This window comes from Ranitomeya variabilis, chromosome 2 (assembly GCF_051348905.1).
Source record: "Ranitomeya variabilis isolate aRanVar5 chromosome 2, aRanVar5.hap1, whole genome shotgun sequence".
Lineage (NCBI taxonomy): Eukaryota > Metazoa > Chordata > Amphibia > Anura > Dendrobatidae > Ranitomeya > Ranitomeya variabilis.
The window spans coordinates 147308136-147328527 of NC_135233.1; the positions used below are offsets into that span (position 1 = coordinate 147308136).

General features: G+C 42.5%; 1 protein-coding gene across 4 annotated transcripts in view; it reads left to right on the top strand.

Moving 5' to 3' along the window:
• The window catches only part of GRM1 (glutamate metabotropic receptor 1), a 581006-nt gene that overhangs the window by 140037 nt on the left and 420577 nt on the right, over nucleotides 1-20392 (top strand). For all 4 annotated transcript variants that reach the window (XM_077283069.1, XM_077283071.1, XM_077283070.1 and 1 more), the window contains exon 3: nucleotides 19581-19830. In XM_077283069.1, the coding sequence (XP_077139184.1) occupies nucleotides 19581-19830 (250 nt within the window). The remainder of the gene's footprint in view (nucleotides 1-19580; nucleotides 19831-20392) is intronic.

Sequence of the window (20392 nt, forward strand, 5' to 3'; positions counted from 1 at the left end):
AGGCAAAGGAACCAAATGGACCATCTTGGAGAAGCGATCACATATCACCCAGATAACGGACATGCCCTGAGATAGCGGAAGATCAGAAATGAAATCCATGGAGATATGTGTCCAAGGTCTCTTCGGGACAGGCAAGGGCAAGAGCAAACCGCTGGCACGAGAACAGCAAGGCTTAGCTCGAGCACAAGTCCCACAGGACTGCACAAATGACCGCACATCCCTTGACAAGGAAGGCCACCAAAAGGACCTGGCCACCAGATCTCTGGTGCCAAAAATTCCCGGGTGACCTGCCAACACCGAGGAATGAACCTCGGAAATGACTCTGCTGGTCCACTTATCCGGGACAAACAGTCTGTCAGGTGGACAAGACTCAGGCCTATCAGCCTGAAATCTCTGCAACACACGTCGCAGATCCGGAGAAATAGCTGACAAGATAACTCCATCTTTAAGAATACCAACAGGATCAGCGACTCCAGGAGCATCAGGCACAAAGCTCCTAGAAAGAGCATCGGCCTTCACATTCTTTGAACCTGGTAAATACGAGACAACAAAATCAAAGCGGGAGAAAAACAATGACCAGCGGGCCTGTCTCGGATTAAGGCGTTTAGCAGACTCGAGATACATCAGATTTTTGTGATCAGTCAAGACCACCACACGATGCTTAGCACCCTTGAGCCAATGACGCCACTCCTCAAATGCCCATTTCATGGCCAACAACTCCCGATTGCCCACATCATAATTTCGCTTGGCAGGCGAAAACTTCCTAGAGAAAAAGGCACAAGGTTTCATAGCAGAGCAACCAGGGCCTCTCTGCGACAAAACGGCCCCTGCCCCAATCTCCGAAGCATCCACCTCAACCTGAAAGGGAAGTGAGACGTCAGGCTGGCACAAAACAGGCGCCGAAGTAAACCGGCGTTTCAACTCCTGGAAAGCCTCCACGGCAGCAGGAGCCCAGTTAGCTACATCGGAGCCCTTCTTGGTCATATCCGTCAAAGGTTTCACAATGCTAGAAAAATTAGCAATAAAACGACGGTAGAAGTTAGCGAAGCCCAAGAACTTCTGAAGACTCTTAACTGACGAGGGCTGAGTCCAATCAAGAATAGCTCGGACCTTGACTGGGTCCATCTCCACAGCAGAAGGGGAAAAAATGAACCCCAAAAAGGGAACCTTCTGTACACCAAAGAGACACTTTGAGCCCTTGACAAACAAAGAATTTTCACGCAAAATTTTAAAGACCAACCTGACCTGCTCCACATGCGAATCCCAATTATCAGAAAAAAACAAAATATCATCCAGATAAACAATCAAAAATTTATCCAGATACTTCCGGAAAATGTCATGCATAAAGGACTGAAAAACTGAAGGCGCATTGGAGAGCCCAAAAGGCATCACCAAGTACTCAAAATGACCTTCGGGCGTATTGAATGCGGTTTTCCATTCATCACCTTGCTTAATGCGCACAAGGTGTGAACCACTTGGCACCCTTAATCCGGGCAAACAAGTCAGACAACAGCGGTAAAGGATACTGAAATTTGACAGTGATCTTATTTAAAAGCCGATAATCAATACAAGGTCTCAAAGATCCGTCCTTTTTTGCCACAAAAAAGAATCCCGCACCAAGAGGGGAAGAAGACGGACGAATATGTCCTTTCTCCAGAGACTCCTTGATATATGAACGCATAGCGGTATGTTCAGGTACCGACAGATTAAACAGTCTTCCCTTAGGAAACTTACTGCCTGGGATCAAATCTATAGCACAGTCACAGTCCCTATGAGGAGGCAGTGCACTGGACTCAGACTCACTGAAGACATCCTGATAATCAGACAAATACTCCGGAACTTCCGAAGGCGTAGAAGAAGCAATAGACACAGGCAGGGAATCCCCATGAATACCACGACAGCCCCAACTTGAGACTGACATAGCCTTCCAGTCCAGGACTGGATTATGGGTCTGTAACCATGGCAGCCCTAAAACAACCAAATCATGCATCTTATGTAAAACCAGGAAACGTATCACCTCGCGGTGTTCAGGAGTCATGCACATGGTAACCTGTGTCCAATACTGCGGTTTATTTGCTGCCAATGGTGTAGCATCAATACCCCTAAGAGGAATAGGATTTTCTAATGGTTCAAGAGTAAAACCACAGCGCTTAGCAAATGAGAGATCCATGAGACTCAGGGCAGCACCTGAATCTACAAACGCCATGACAGGATAAGATGACAGTGAGCAAATCAAAGTTACAGACAGAATAAATTTAGGTTGCAAATTACCAACGGTGACAGGACTAACAACCTTAGCTATACGTTTAGAGCATGCTGAGATAACATGTGTAGAATCACCACAGTAGTAGCACAAGCCATTCCGGCGTCTATGAATTTTCCGCTCATTTCTAGTCAGGATTCTATCACATTGCATTAAATCAGGTGTCTGTTCAGACAACACCATGAGGGAATTTGCGGTTTTTCTATCACATTGCACCGAATTAGGTGTCTGTTCAGACAACACCATGAGGGAATTTGCGGTTTTGCGCTCCCGCAACCGCCGGTCAATTTGAATAGCCAGTGCCATAGTATCATTCAGACCTGTGGGAATGGGAAAACCCACCATAACATTCTTAATGGCTTCAGAAAGGCCATTTCTAAAATTAGCGACCAGTGCACACTCGTTCCAATGTGTCAGCACGGACCATTTCCGAAATTTTTGGCAATACACTTCAGCCTCGTCCTGCCCCTGAGACATAGCCAGCAAGGCCTTTTCTGCCTGAATCTCAAGATTGGGTTCCTCATAAAGTAAACCGAGCACCAGAAAAAACGCATCAAGATCAGCCAATGCCGGATCTCCTGGCGCCAGCGAAAAAGCCCAATCCTGAGGGTCGCCCCGTAAGAACGAAATAACAATTTTTACTTGCTGAGCAGAATCTCCAGATGAACAGGGTCTCAGGGACAAAAACAATTTACAATTATTCACGAAATTCCTAAACTTAAACCTGTCTCCGGAAAACAGTTCAGGAATCGGTATTTTAGGTTCTGACTTAGGATTTCTGATAACATAGTCTTGTATGCCCTGCACACGAGTAGCCAGCTGGTCCACACTTGTAATCAAGGTCTGGACATTCATGTCTGCAGCAAGCATAGCCACTCTGAGGTAAAGGGGAAGAAGAAAAAAAAAAAAAACTCAGAATCTTCTTTCTTATAATCCCTCTTCTGCAATGCATTAAACATTTAACACTGGCCTGGCAAACTGTTATGACCCCAATGGCGAGGGTCTCAGAGGAACGTGGAAGTCTGCAGAATACAAAAATCCAGCTCATAGGGCAGTGGTAACTGGGTTGACCATATATCTACTCCTAACGCAACACTAGAAGTAGCCGGGGATCATTCCTACGTTGATTCTAGATGACACGCGCCAGCCGGAGAATCTAGCTACCCCTAGTAGAGGAAAACAAAGACCTTTCTTGCCTCCAGAGAAGGGGACCCCAAAGCTGGATAGAAGCCCCCCACAAATAATGACGGTGAGGTAAGAGGAAATGACAAACACAGAAATGAATCAGGTTTAGCACAGAGAGGCCCGCTTACTGATAGCAGAATAAAGAAAGGTAACTTATATGGTCAACAAAAACCCTATCAAAATCCACACTGGAAATTCAAGAACCCCCGAACCGTCTAACGGTCCGGGGGGAGAACACCAGCCCCCTAGAGCTTCCAGCAAAGGTCAGGATATAGATTTGGAACAAGCTGGACAAAAATACAAAACCAAAACAAATAGCAAAAAGCAAAAGGCAGACTTAGCTGATATAACTGGAACCAGGATCAGTAGACAAGAGCACAGCAGACTAGCTCTGATAACTACGTTGCCAGGCATAGAACTGAAGGTCCAGGGAGCTTATATAGCAACACCCCTAACTAACGACCCAGGTGCGGATAAAAGGAATGACAGAAAAACCAGAGTCAAAAAACTAGTAACCACTAGAGGGAGCAAAAAGCAAATTCACAACACATTTTTCCTGTGGGCAATTTTCAACACTTAGTCTGCAAATGTGTGGGAAGATTTAGAGAGATTATTGTGGGCTGAACTTGCAATCGGCCTTCACCTCTGAATTGCTACATGGGTTGGCAAGACGAGGCAGAGGAAGTCTCATAGCCTAGCTGTTCATGGAGGCTGAACATTGCAGAAGGACCTATGATTCCCTTGTTGAGTGTAGGTGAAAATGTGCAGAAAATGTGTGTAGCTGAAGCAGCCTATCAGCAGCTGTGGTGACCATGAGATGGCCATGACTACTAAAATTGGTTACCATGGTTGTTTTTTGTGTTTGTTTAATTCAATAAAATTATATCAATTTTACGCTTTATCTCTGCCTCAGGTGATCCCCTCTCCATGGCCTATTCCTTTCTCTTTTGCTATGGTTTGACATTTTGTGTATAGGCCGAGGTTGAATCCCTTTTGGGATTAGTCTGTGGTGCCCCTCAATTTACATTCTTAGTAGAATTATACATATTGTGCTGTAGTTTATTAAAAATTTAAGCAGGTTAAATCACCACCCAGAATGATGACAGAATTGGATACTATTTAATGTATTTGCCATAAAACGGTAGCACTGAAAATGCTGTTACTAAGTGACCCAGGAGAAATAACATAAACTGCTTAAAGAAGTTCTTCCACGCGAATTATGCTAGCAAAGACTAACTTGGGTATTAGAGAGTTATTGAGAGCTATTTTTTCTGACAGATGATGTAGGTATCTGCTTGGTAGACTAAATGTACACAATAAAATAAAATTAAGGCATATTTAGATTACATAAAATATTCAACAAATATATCTATTTATTATAGGGTTAAGATGAAAATCTGTCATTTTGCTCTGCTTCTGCGAGTATGCGGAAATGCATGAATGACAATCACTCAGGTATGGTTGAGGTAGGCACAGGAAGCGGTATTGCGGAAACGTCCAGGCAAGTCTATTTAAAGTTCATAAACTGCTCAGGTTAGCAAGCAAAACAGCCTTTTCTGGCACAAGGTGAAAACACAAAGGAAAAAGTCTATTCAATACAGCGAGTACGCCTGCTCGGCATAGTGTCTGGTTCTTTAGGTCCTAGCACAGACCAACACACAGGAGATCCACATATCTCCACTTCCAGACACTGAATCAGACACTTGGTCTCCATTTAATTTGCCAAACCACGCCCCTGGGGTAGGAATATGTGAGTAGTTATTCCTACCCATCTCTTATGACTGCTGGTAAAATCCGACCCTGGAATGGCCTAAGAACTCTCTCAGCACTATATGGAGCATGCTTCCGAGCTCACATCACCGCAGCTAATAACCGCGATGACACATATCTCCCCTCAAGGACCCATCCGGCATACATCTTACAAATCCCCAGCTGCCCAAAGCCAGAGGGCTTGGCAACTTCTGCCAACAAACAGTGGACTTTCGACAAAGCGTGGCATTGCAGTTTCTCGGGCCTATGCTCCACATGGAAGTTAAAATCCTGAAATGCTAGGAACTACCTGGTCACTCAGGCACTGTTCCCCTTCTTCTCCCTCATCCTCTTCAGAGGGGCATGGTCTGACACTAGTCTGAACTTCCTGCCTTAGAGGTAGTATCTTAGAGTGGCTAATGCCAACTTGATGGCTAAATATTCACCACAATGGAGAAATTCTTCTCGCAGGATGACAACTTCCGACTCAGATATATTATGGGTTGCTCTTCCCCGTTCACCTCTTGAGATAAGACAGCGCCCAGCCTGACATCCAATGCATCCGTCTGGACCATAAACTCCTTGGAGAAATCGGGTGCTACCAGCACCGGTTGTATACACTGGGCTAGCTTCAGTTCTTGGAAGGCCGTCTCAGCTTCTGGAGACCACTTTGTGGAAACAGCCGCGACACATGCAGCTGCTTCAATGGAGAGCTAATCAGCAGGAGCGATCCAGGTATCCAGGTTCCTTTGCATCTTATTCGGTAAGCGCTATACTGTAGCTTGCCAAATAAGGAGGGACCCGAGCATATTCTCTCATCTCTATTCATTTTTAATGTCCATTCAATACATTGTGAAATGCACAGCCAATTAGCAAGCTCCCACAAGTAATACATGTAAAGAACTTGTCTACAGTTTCCTTTTTATTTTGAAGCAAACAACAAATAGAACGAAATAACTGAAAACTTCAGTGTGCATAACTATTCACTCAAGTTTTGGAAATTACAGCTGCAAGGTGCTTTGGATAAGTCTCTATAATATTTCTTTATCTTGCCACTGGGAATTTTTCCGATTCCTCAAGGTAAAACTGCTCCAGCTCCTTCAAGTTAGATGGTTTCCTCTGGTGAACAGCAATCTTTAAGTCTGACTACAGATTCTCAACTGAAGTTCTAGGCTTTGACTAGGCCACTCCAAAACATTTACACGTTTCTCCTTCAACCACTTGGGTGTTGCTTTTAACCCCTTTACCCCCAAGGGTGGTTTGCACGTTAATGACCGGGCCAATTTTTAGTATTCTGACCATTGTCCCTTTCTGAGGTAATAACTCTGAAACGCTTCCATGGATCCTGGTGATTCTGACAATGTTTTCTCGTGACATATTTCACTTCATGATAGTGGTAAAATTTCTTTGATATGACTTGTGTTTATTTGTGAAAAAAACTGTAATTTGGCGAAAATTTCGAAAATTTTGCAATTTTCCAACTTTGAATTTTCATGCCCTTAAATCACAGAGATATATCACACAAAATACTTAATAAGTAACATTTCCCGCATGTCTACTTTACATCAGCACAATTTTGGAACACATTTTTTTTTGTTAGGAAGTTATAAGGGTTAAAAGTTAAACAGCGATTTCTCATTTTTACAGCAACATTTTTTTTTTAAAGACCACATCACATTTGAAGTCACTTTGAAGGGTCTATACCATAGAAAATACCCAAAAGTGACACCATTCTAAAAACTGCACCCCTCAAGGTGCTCAAAACCATATTCAAGAGGTTTATTAACCCTTCTGGTGCTTCACAGGAATTTTTGGAATGTTTAAAAAAAAATGAACATTTAACTTTTTTCATAAAAAAATTATTTCAGATCCAAATTTGTGTTATTTTCCCAGGGATAACAGGAGAAATTGGACCTCAAAAGTTATTGCTCAATTTGTTCTGAGTACGCTGATACCCCATATGTTGGGGTAAACCACTGTTTGGGTGCATGGCAGAGCTTGGAAGGGAAGGAGCGTCGTTTGACTTTTCAATGCAAAATTGACTGGAATTAAGATGGGACGCCATGTCGAGTTTGGAAAGCCCCTAATGTGCCTAAACAGTGGAAACCCCCCACAAGTGATACAATTTTGGAAATTAGACCCCCTAAGAAACTTATCTAGATGTGTGGTGAGCACTTTGACCCCCAAAGTGCTTCACAGAAGTTTATAAGGTAGAGCTGTAAAAATAAAAAATCATATCTTTTTCACAAAAATTATCTTTTGCCCCCAATTTTTTATTTTCCCAATGGTAACAGAAGAAATTGGACAACAAAAGTTGTTAGGCAATTTGTCCTGAGTCCGCTGATACCCCATATGTGGGGGGCAAACCACTGTTTGGGTGCATGGCAGAGCTCGGAAGGGAAGGAGCGCCGTTTGGAATGCAGACTTAGATGGAATGGTCTGCGGGCGTCACGTTGCGTTTGTAGAGCCCCTGATGTACCTGAACAATAGAAATCCCCACAAGTAACCCCATATTGGAAACTAGACCCCCCAAGGAACTTATCTAGATGTGTTGTGAGAACTTTGAACCCCCAAGTGTTTCACTAAAGCTTTTAATGCAGCGCTGTGAAAATAAAAAATAATTTTTTACCCACAAAAATGATTTTTTAGCCCCCAAATTTTTATTTTCCCAAGGGTAAAAGGGGAAAGTGGACTGCTAAATTTGTTGTCCAATTTGTGCTGAGTACGCTGATACCCCATATGTGGAGTAAACCACTGTTTGGGTGCAGAGCTCGGAAGGGAAGGAGCACTGTTTTTATTTTTTAACGCAGAATTGGCTGGAATTGAGATCGGACGCCATGTTGTGTTTGGAGAGCCCCTTATGTGCCTAAACAGTGGCAACCCCCCAATTCTAACTCCATCCCTAACCCGAACACATCCCTAACCCTAATCCCAACCCTAACCACACCCCTAACCCCAACACACCCCTAACCCCAAAACACTCCTAATCCCAACCCTAACCACACCCCTAACCCCAACACACCCTTAACCCCAACACACCCTTAACCCTAATCACAACCCTAACCATAGCCCTAACCACACCACTAACCCTGACACACCCCTAACCCTAATCCCAACCCTCATCCTAACCATAAACATAATCCAAACCCTAACCCCATCTCTTTTCCCAACCCTAACTTTAGTCCCAACCCTAACCATAACTTTAGCCCCAACCCTAACCCTAACTTTAGCCCCAACCCTAACCCTAATGGGAAAATAGAAAAAAATACGTAATGACGTAATTTTCAGGTCCTGAATGCAGAATTAGGCATTCAGGACCTGAAATTACGTCACGGCTTGCTGTGATTGGTCGCGTCGCGGTCACATGGGCGGCACGCAACCAATCACAAGCCGTGACATAATTTTAAAATGTGCGCGTTTCCTGCCTCCCGTGACGTCACGGCTTGTGATTGGTCGCGTCGCCCATGTGACCGCGACGCGACCAATCACAAGCCGGAACGTACTTTTAAAATCCTGAATGCCTAGAATTAGGCATTCAGGACCTGAAAATTACGTCACGGCTTGCTGTGATTGGTCGCATCGCGGCCACATGGGCGGCACGCGACCAATCACAAGCCGTGACGTCACGGAAGGAAGTAAACGCGCGCATTTTAAGCAAAGAACGCTGCCGGTTCCCTCGGTGAGGTCCAGGCTGCGTCGGAGAGGTGAGTATAGCAATATTTTTTATTTTAATTCTTTCTTTTACACAATAATATGGATCCCAGGGCCTGAAGGAGAGTTTGCTCTCCTTCAGACCCTGGGAACCATCAGGGATACCGTCTGATACTTGAGTCCCATTGACTTGTATTGGTATCGGGTATCGGTATCGGATTAGATCCGATACTTTGCCGGTATCGGCCGATACTTTCCGATACCGATACTTTCAAGTATTGGACGGTATCGCTCAACACTAGTAATAATGAGAAATAACACTGAAAATGTATTGAACACATGAAAAAATTGGTGATGTAGTCAATACTAATTTCACTCAATGTTTATAGATTACTTTTCTTTCTTTCAGAATGGTGCATGTGGTTCACGAAATTTGCACAAAATCAAAAAATGTTTTTTTTTTTTCTTTATCCTTTTTTGGGACTTTGTAGTACAGTAGTCACAAGTATCACAATCTGGCACAAAAACTGTGCATACTTTTTCTGGCGTACATAAAATCACTCAGAGGGGATAAGACCTTCATTGCAAGTAAACAACAGCACACAGCCTGATAAGTGACACATAGCTAAAATCAATGTTTTAACCCTTACCTTATGCTGTCATTAGATTACATAGCAAAAACTTGTTGACAGATTCCCTTTAATGCTGGGAAAAATTAAGTCTGTTGAGTCACTGCTACTGTTGATACATAGGGCTTATTGTAACCTGTATTCTTACCTGTAGCAGTGAATCAGCACCATATAATTCATTGCTTTTTTTATACAGTATATATAAAGCATTAAACAAAACAGCTCCTGTTATGCACCCCTTGTACCTCAATTAACAGCTTCGAACACAATATGATGCACCGACACATGGTATGATGTCCCTGCATAGTATGATGTCACCACATAGCCCCTAAAAACAGTAAGATGTCCCTGCAAACAGTATGATCTCCAACCAAAGCCCCCTACAAATTATTATGTCTACACCCATTCTCATTCCAGTGTTATGTTCCCACTCAGCCCCTACGCAGTATGATGTTTCTACACAGCCCCCCACGCAGTATTATGTCCCCCACACAGCTACCTTGCATAGTATGATGTCACACAACTCCATGCGCAGTATGATTTTCCCCATACAACCTCAATGCACAGTATGATGTCTTTCACGCAAACCCTAGGTGCACTATGATTTTGCCTACACAGACCCCATGTGCAGTATGATGTCCAGCCACACAACCCATGTGAAGTAGAATGCCTCCCATACAGCCTCCATGCGCTGTATTATGTCCCCCACTCTGCTCTAGGTGCAATATAATGTCCCCCACACAACCCCATGCGCAGTTTGATGCTCCCCACACAGACCCCATGTGCAATATGGTCTTTCCCTCACAGACCTTATGCACAGTATGATGTCCCCCCACAACGCCATGCACAGTATTCCCACGCAGCCCTCTTACACAGTATTATGTTGACACACCGTTCCATAGCACAGTATTATGTCCCCACACAGCCCCCATGCACTGTATGATATTGCCACACAATCTCATTTGCAGTATGATGTCCCTCACACAGACCCCATAGCAAGCATGCTGTCCCCTACACAGACCCTATGTGCAGTATGAAGCCCCCCACACAGCCCCATGCCCAAACTGATTTCTGCCACACAATCCTATGAGCAATATGATGTTCCCCACAAAAACCTTATGAACAGTATGATGTCCCTCCACAACCCCATGTGCAGTGTGATGTCCCCCACACAGCCCTCATGAGCAGTAAGATGTTGAAAAAAAAAAACTACGCACCTAACCCTAAGCCCTCACAGCCCTGGCCTGCGCTGCCTACTGAGGCAAAGCTGTTGCAATGTAGTGACATCATTGCGCCTAGTGCGCTCTCAAATGCAAAGGCAAAATGATGGAAGAGGGAACCGTCGGCTCCTGTTTCAACATTGATTTCATTGGTATCCGTATCCTGAAGATGTAGATACCAATGAAAGTGAGACAGAGGATGGCCACGTGGTGCAGGAAGCCACTGCATAAAGCCCATTTGCTGTTCCAGTCTGCAATCCGCACTTTGTCCACATCTGCCTTAAGGGAATTATTTATAGAGGAAAAAAAAGGGCTACAAAAAAATAGTATGATCTAGCACTCATCAGAACATTAAAATCTATGACTTTTACTATTGATCCATTTTAAAAACAATATATAAAATGGAACATCCTGGAATCTGACTCGTTTTGAACTGAATTGTGTGGATTTTTATTCATAACAGCTCTTGCAAGTTGGCTTGAAACAATAAAAGTCAGTTTGGATCAGTAAAATGATACATTTTAATTTGTTGACAACTGCTGGATCTTTCTTATTTTATTTTGTTTACTGCAGTACAACCCTGGAATTACAAGCACTATCGGTTGGAAACAGTAATACTACAAGTCACTATTGACCCTTTAAGGAGTCTTGCAATATGATAAAAGCCAAATCAGAATCTTAACCCCTTTACCCCTGAGGGTGGTTTGCACGTTAATGACCGGGCAAATTTTTACAATTCTGACCACTGTCCCTTTATGAGGTTATAACTCTGGAACACTTCAACGGATAACAGTGATTTTGACATTGTTTTCTCATGACTTATTGTATTTCATGTTAGTGGTAAAATTTCTTTGATATTACTTGCGTTTATTTGTGAAAAAAAATGGAAATTTGGTGAAAATTTAGAAAATTTTGCTATTTTCCAACTTTCAATTTTTATGCCGTTAAATCACAGAGATATGTCACACAAAATACTTAATAAGTAACATTTCCCACATGTCTACTTTACATCAGCACAATTTTGGAACCAACTTTTTTTTTGTTAGGGAGTTATAAGGGTAAAAGTTGACCAGCAATTTCTCATTTTTACAACACCATTTTTTTTTTAAGGGAAAACTTCACATTTGAAGTCATTTTGAGGGGTCTATATGATAGAAAATACCCAAGTGTGACACCATTCTAAAACTGCACCCCTCAAGGTGCTCAAAACCACATTCAACACCCTTCTGGTGTTTCACAGGAATTTTTGGAATGTTTTAAAAAAAATGAACATTTAACTTTTTTTCACAAAAAATTTAATTTAGCTCCAATTTGTTTTATTTTACCAAGAGTAACAGTAGAAATTGGACCACAAAAATTGTTGCACAATTTGTTCTGAGCATGCGGATACCCCATATGTGGGGGTAAACCACTGTTTGGACACATGGCAGAGCTCAGAAGGGAAGGAGATAAGACGCCATGTCGCGTTTGGAGAGCCCCTGATGTGCCTAAACATTGAAACCCTCCACAAGTGACACCATTTTGGAAAGTAGACCCCCTAAGGAACTTATCTAGATATGTGGTGAGCACCTTGACCCACCAAGTGCTTCACAGAAGTTGATAATGTAGAGCTGTAAAAATAAAAAATCATATTTTTTCACAAAAATAAATTTTTCACCCCCAATTTTTTATTTTCCCAAGGGTAACAGAAGAAATTGGATGCCAAAGTTGTTGTGCAATTTGTCCTGAGTACACTGATACCCCATATGTGGGGGGAACCACTGTTTGGGTGCATGGCAGAGCTCGGAAGGGAAGGAGCGTTGTTTGGAATGCAGACTTAGATGGAATGGTCTGGAGGCGTCATATTGAGTTTGCAGAGCCCCTGATGTACCTAAACAGTAGAAACTCCCCACAAGTGACCCCATATTTGAAACTAGACTCCCCAAGGAACTTATCTAGATGTGTTGTGAGAACTTTGAACCCCCAAGTGTTTCACTACAGTTAATAACGCAGAGCAGTGAAAATAAAAAATAAATTTTTTCCCCACAAATGATTTTTTAGCCCCCCAAATTTTTATTTTCCCAAGGGTAACCAGAGAAATCTGACCCCAAACATTGTTGTACAATTTGGCCTGAGTACACTGATACCCCATATGTTGGGGTAAACCCCTGTTTTGGCGCATGGAAGAGCTCGGAAGGGAAGGAGCACTGTTGTGATTTTGCTTTTTGCTCCCTCTAGTGGTCATTAGTGATTTGACTCTGGAGCTTCTGTCTTTTCCTATATCCTCACCTGGGCCGTTAGTTCAGGGGCGTTGCTATATAAGCTCCCTGGACCTTCAGTTCAATGCCTGGCATCGTTGAAATCAGAGCTAATCTGTTGTGCTCTTGTCCTATGATCATGGTTCCTGTATTTCAAGCTAAGTCTGCTTCCTTGCTTTTTGCTTTTGTTTTGTTTGGTATTTTTGTCCAGCTTGTTCCAATCTGTATCCTGACCTTTGCTGGAAGCTCTAGGGGGCTGGTGTTCTCCCCCCGGACCGTTAGACGGTTCGGGGGTTCTTGAATCTCCAGCGTGGATTTTTATAGGGTTTTTGTTGACCAGATAAGTTATCTTGCTATATTCTGCTATTAGTAAGCTGGCCTCTCTTTGCTGAACCTGGTTCATTTCTGTGTTTGTCATTTCCTCTTACCTCACCGTTATTATTTGTGGGGGGCTTGTATCTTGCTTTGGGGTCCCTTTCTCTGGAGGCAAGAGAGGTCTTTGTTTTCTTCTCCTAGGGGTAGTTAGATTCTCCGGCTGGCGCGAGTCATCTAGCGATCACCGTAGGCATGATCCCCGGCTACTTCTAGTGTTGGCGTTAGGAGTAGCTATTTGGTCAACCCAGTTACCACAGCCCTATGAGCTGGATTTTTGTATCTCCCAGACTTACACGTTCCTCTGAGACCCTGTCCACTGGGGTCATAACAGAGCACTGTTTTAGTTTTTCAATGCAGAATTGGCTGGAATTAAGATCGGACGCCATGTCACGTTTGAAGAGCCCCTGATGTGCCTAAACAGTGGAAACCCCCAATTCAAACTGAAACCCTAACCCAAACACACCCCTAACCCTAATCCCAACCCTAATCATAACCCTAACCACACCCCTAAACCGAACATGTCCCTAACCCCAACACACCCCTAATACCAACCCTAACCACACTGCTAACTCCATCACATGCCTAACCCTAATCCCAACCATAACCCTAACCCCATCTCTAACCCTGACACACCCCTAACCCTAATCCCAACCGTAAATGTAATCCAAGCCCTAACCCTAACTTTAGCCCCAACCCTAACCCTAACATTTGCCCCAACCCTAACCCTTACTGAAGCCCGAACCCTAACTGGAGCCCTAACCCTAACCCTTACTTTAGCCCCAACCCTAACCTTAACTTTAGCCCCAACCCTAACCCTAAATTTAGCCCCAACCCTAACTGTAGCCCCAACCCTAACCCTAACTGTAGTCCCAACCCTAACTGTAGCCCCAACCCTAGCTGTAGCCCTAACTCTAACTGTAGCCCCAAGCCTAACCCTGACTTTAGCCCCAACCCTAACCGTAACTTTAGCCCCAACCCTAACCCTAACTTTAGCCCCAACCCTAACCCTAACCCAAACTGTAGCCCTAAACCTAACCCTAATGGGAAAATGAAATAAATATATTTTATAAACTATATTATTTTTCCCTAACTAAGGGGGGTGATGAAGGAGGGTTTGATTTACTTTTATAGTGGGTTTTTTAGCAGATTTTTATGATTGGCAGCTGTCACACACTAAAAGACACTTTTTATTGCAAAAAATAGTTTTTGCGTCTCCACATTTTGAGAGCTATAATTTTTCCATATTTTGGTCCACAGAGTCATGTGAGGTGTTGTTTTTTTGGGACGAGTTGATGTTTTTATTGGTACCATTTTTGGGAATGTGACATTTTTTGATCGCTTTGTATTCCGATTTTTGTGAGGCAAAATAAATTGATAACATTGATAAAGCATTTTTTTATGTTTTGGCGCTTTTACACAATAAAATCTATTTTATATAAAAAATAATAATTTTTGCATCGCTTTATTGTGAGGACTATAACTTTTATATTTTTTCGCTGATGACACTGTATGGCAGCTCGTTTTTTGCGGAACAAGAAGACATTTTCAGCTGTACCATGTTTTTTTATATCCCTCTTTTTCATCGCGTGTTATTCCACTTTTTGTGCCGCAGTATGATAATAAAGCGTTGTTTTTTTGCCTCATTTTCTTGTTTTTTTTACGGTGATCACTGAAGGGATTGACTAGTGGGACAGTTTTATAGGTAGGGTCGTTTCGGACATGGCAATACTAAATATGTGTACTTTTATTATTTTTTTTAAATTTAGACAAAGAAATTTATTTATTGGAACAATATTTTTTTTTATTTAGGATTTTTTTTTTTTTACACTTGTAAATATATTTTTTTTTACTTTGCAACATTGCCCCGGGGGGGACATCATACTATAGTGTTAGATCGCTGATCTGACACTTTGCAGTGCACTGTGTCAGATCAGCGATCACACAGGCACTGAAGGAGGCTTGCTGGCACCTGCTCTGGGCAGGCGCTTGCAAGCCACCTCCCTGCAGGACCTGGAAGGCCCCCCGTGGCCATTTTGGATCCGGGGCCTGCAGGGAGGAGGAGGAAGGAGACCCTCGGAGCAATGCGATCACATTGTGTTGCTCTGAGGGTCTCAGGGAAGCAGCAGGGAGCCCCTTCCCTGCGCGATGCGTCCCTGTGCCGCCAGAATGCTGCGATCATGTTTGATCGCAGTGTTCCGGGGGTTAATGTACCAGGAGCAGTCCGTGACCGCTCCTGGCACATAGTGCCGGATGTCAGCTGCGATAGTCAGCTGACACCCAGCCCTGATCGGTCGTGCTCCCCTCATGAGCGCGGCTGATCGGTGATGATGTACTATCCCGTCGGTGGTCATACGGGCCCATACCACCTCGACGGGATGGTATGTCAGATGTCAGAAAGGGGTTAATTTGCAGACACGATGTTTCGGGCTATTGCCCCTTGTCAGTGCAAAGTATGAGAACTGATTTGGCTAGGTGAGAGGCTCTTGAGTGAGGTCTAAGGGGTAACGTTTCTCCTTGTGGAGAGTGACATACCTACTCTGGCATGCCAAGGTAAGGAGGCTTAAGCATGGATTAGTATTTGACTGTTCTACTCCTACATGGATTACTGATTACTGATTGACTACATGGTAAGCTGAATTAGCCACATACTTGTCTGTCTTTAGGTTTGCATTGGTCAATGGAGAATTTATTAGTATTTTCAAAGTCGGTGCACACAATATTGTTATCAGCATTAGCCTCAAGCTTTGAAAAAAAGTAGATGCTCCAATTGTGAATCACCTAGCCAATCGATACAAAATCCTGCGAAAATTTGCATGGAGAACCCAGTCACAATACAAGGAACCAATCAACAAAGCAAATGTGTTATAACTTATAAAGTTTCCCTTTAAAGGAAAAAAAGCTCCCTTTTTTCCTCTCTTCCTATAGATTATGCCGTGTAGACAGCAGTCAATGTTTTGCAAAGAAAATTGCTAAGTATGCTGGAGAGTAGTTGCTTTTAAAGTACATTAGTCGTACTGATAATTTGTGCTCATATTGGATATGAGTGGGAGGGAATGCTGGAAATGCCAAACTGCGCTGTTTGAGATTTTCTAAAACCCCTTGTCTTCTTGTCACCTTTTTTAGATAGCTTGTGAGGCTTTACAAAATAAACCGCTATCCGGCCAACTCAATTAATTTACAGTATTTACTGCTCATTCTCATTTACTATGCCAATTTTCTTATTAAAAAAACTATTTATTGATTATCTGAAAATTGGTTTTAAATGAAACATTCTTTTACATAAAGTATGTATGTAGGATTTAAAAAATCCCCACTAATTGAATACCATACAAAACAAGGATTAATGTTAGAGACGTTCTCCAGTCACAACTAATTGACTAGTGAATAATGGCAATGTAATGTGGCTTCTTGCTGATGTTATAACTACAAAGCGATAATTCACCTCTAAGTTGGTGGTGGAAGCCATGAGACACCATGATTTTTGTGCATGTAATGTGAAGAAGAGGTCTAGCAGATGGCACATTATCTATGAGTAGGGCAGCACCAGCTCATCCCATGTATTGTTTTATAAGATATAAGTGTAAAGAATAAATTAAAAGAAAACAATAACAATTTAAGAGGGACGTATACTGCAGTAAAGGAGCTACATTTATATGTTGGACCCCTAGTTCAAACTAAAGTTTTAGACAAGCTTTAGACTAGGTTCGCATTGCGTTAGTGCCATCTGTTTAATGGATCCGTTAAACGGATGCTCTAACGCTGATGCCCAAAATCTCTTTTTTTCTGCAATCCCGTTAACGCATGCGCTAACGCATGGTACCATTGCGTCAGCATGCGTTAGTAATGGAGGTCTATGCACAGCGAACGCGTCCGTTAGACCTAACGTCCCCGAAAACGTGGTAGACCGAGTTCGAAGGTGCGTCACAAAGTAACTGACCATCGCAATGTGAACCTAACCTTACTGTGTGGTCGATCCAACAATAAGTGAAAGTTTCCCGGACTGTTGATTTGAGGCACTTTTACATAAAACGCACAACCAAGATCCAGAGATTGGATCATCTAAGCTTTGAGTGATCTACTTTTATACAAGGATCTATGGATTCTTGAATTACCTCAGCATTTTTGTTACAACATTTCTCTTTCTCATTTTTTCTCATGATTTTTCCGTAACATTGCCAAATGTCACAAAAAGGCTTTTATGTAAAAAGCAATAAGTAAAATCTACACTACAAGTATGATTTGTATAGGGGCTAAGTACTCTGTAGGAATATTTAAGTTATTTCATTTAGTTTTAAGTTGACATACTCCCTTGAATTAGTGAAATGAAAGAATCCATGAAAGAAAATGACTTAAAGGGAATCTGTCAGCATGATTTCGCACCTCAGTCTATTTATATGTGCATGTCACTCTTTCAAAGAAAATTCCACAAATGCCTTTACATGGTCAGTCTGCTCCTCTGTTACTCAGAAATCAGTGTTCAAGTTAATATGCAAAATAGGCCGAAGAGCTATTGTAGATCTGAATATTCTGTCACTACAGCTCTATTCTTTTAATGATCCAGCAGCTCGTGTTTCTGACATGCCTGACAGGGCTGTGGGGTACCCAGAATTGGACTGGACAGTTCTATGGGGGAGGTCATGGGGCCGTGATCCGTTTCCGTGGCCCTGTCATAAAATGGAGGATAATTATGTGGTGTTTAGTTGTGACACCACTCGTGGTTTTCGGCAATGGGTGGCTGACGCTGTGGTTTAGGTCCACTGGGGCTGATGGTGACACAGCAAAGATGGTTCAGCTCCCCACAGGTAGAGCGGGGCCCCAGGGCAAAAATATTTGATTGCTCAGATGGTGGTGAACGTTGGGGTGCAGAGAATAAGTGAAAGACACAGAGAGGTGCAGTTTTATTCACCTTTTACTTGAAAGTAGATGCAATCTGGGGTACCAATTACAGATGACGGATTGATTCCGGCTTGCCTGGAGGCTTTCAGGGGATCCACCCTGCCAGGTGGGGTTGGGGACTTTCCTTCTGTGCTTTCTTTTAGGGTCCCTGCTGCTTGTAGCTAAACTGTGGCCCTCTCCTGCATGATGATTTCTAACCTGTATGGCAGACAGCATGAGCCTATTTCACGGGCACTGTCCTTTTCACTGTCAGCCCTGGGCTCTGGGTCTGCTACCGTGCCTTCCGGTGTTCGGTGTGGCCAGGGAACTTGCAGTCCCCTGCCCTCCAGATTCAGCTCTCAGGTCCTACAGCACCCGCCCAGCACCCGCCTCTGGGTCCCTTTTTATCAGCGCTTTGCTCTGGGGTCAGCTATACGCAGTTTTTTATCCCCTTAGCTCTTGTCTCTGCTTCCGTCCCTTCCCTCTCCATAGACCAACTGCCAACTCTCCTCTCTCACTGTCCTGTCACGAGATCCAGCTGGCTCCTGTTTCCATGACAACTCCCCTGTTTACTCTCTCAGCTGAATTCTTTCTGACTCACTAAACCCACCTACCGGCCAGAATTTATAAGGAAACACCCCTTTCTGGCCTGGAGCAGGAATTTACATGTACACTGTGTTGCCTGGCATGGGGACCTTCCTTCCAGGCATGACATCACCCCTTAGAGGGAGGCAATGTCACCGTGGCAACCAGACTCTGGGGTGCCACATTTTCAACATAGAACTGTATTGTGACCTTTAATTTTCGGAACCAAAGTCTGACCATAGAGAACAAATTATTTGACTTCTATGATTGAAAGACAAAAAATATGTATATATTTAGGTTAATATTTTTTTCTCAATAGTTTTACCCAAGACTCCATATTCTTACAAGTATTTTTTCCTACATTTCTATGACCATCAGTAAGCTAGAATCTCATGTCTTATTAGTGCTGGATTAAAGGAATTTAATGTTTACATTTTTTTAAACTGTTTTCTAGCTTTCTTTCATCTTTTTCCTATGTTTATTTGCTATTTCCCTCACTTAATATACATTTAAGTAGATGGTGAGCTTGTTTAGCTGTTTTTTATTCAGCTGTTAAAAGCAGATCTAGGGCCTGTACTACAAATATCCTTATATTTTTAATGTCATGCCTTGGGCAAGGATTTCCCATCAGAAAGACTGTAGAATCATTTTTAGTTATGTTATGTGTGAAGGCAATTCTTGGTTCAATGGTTCATATCTATGCAAGCTTTCAGCTATGAAGACTAATGTCAAATAATCCCCAAAATCATGACTTTTAAGTGTCTGAAACACAACAAAATTACACAAGACTAAATTCGTTCTTATTTTATAGGAAACTATGGAGAAAGTGGGATGGAGGCATTTAAAGAACTTGCTGCACAAGAAGGACTGTGCATTGCCCACACAGACAAGATATACAGCAATGCAGGGGAGAAAAGTTTTGACCGATTACTCAAAAAACTTCGCGAGAGATTGCCGAAAGCAAGAGTGGTGGTCTGTTTTTGTGAGGGAATGACAGTGAGAGGACTTTTAATGGCAATGAAGCGATTGGGTGTGATCAGTGAATTTCTACTTATCGGAAGGTAAGTTTATCTTTGGAAACTTATTTGCCAATTATGAATTAAATGACATGTTTTATACATGTTAAATCAATGTGGTTGTTTAGGATATTCACAGATTGTAAGTATTTTTCTACCAGTGATTTCTGATATTAAACAGACATATTATATTGGTTACATATTAGTTTAAAGAAGCTCAGAGCCACAACAGAGGCAGAATGACCCACCAGATTTCCAGAGGATGTCCTGGTACGTCCATTCTCTGATGCAATAATGCATGGACCTCAAAAGTCCATTCGAAGATGTCTCTGGAATAAATTTACTGACTGCTATCTATTTCCTGTGTTCACTGATAAATAATCTTTTATATCATATTTATTATATGTCTCGTCTGTGCAATGATAAAAATAAAGTGTAACATGCAAATGGAGAAGGAAAGATGAATGGTGGTCTGTTAGAATCATTTCTACTTTTGGGTTCATGTAACCTCAGTCCAACACGCTAATCAATTATTATTGAGAGTAATTATTGGACTACCAACTGAATTTTTGAAGGTGGAGCAAAAAAGATGTAACGTAGAAAAGTG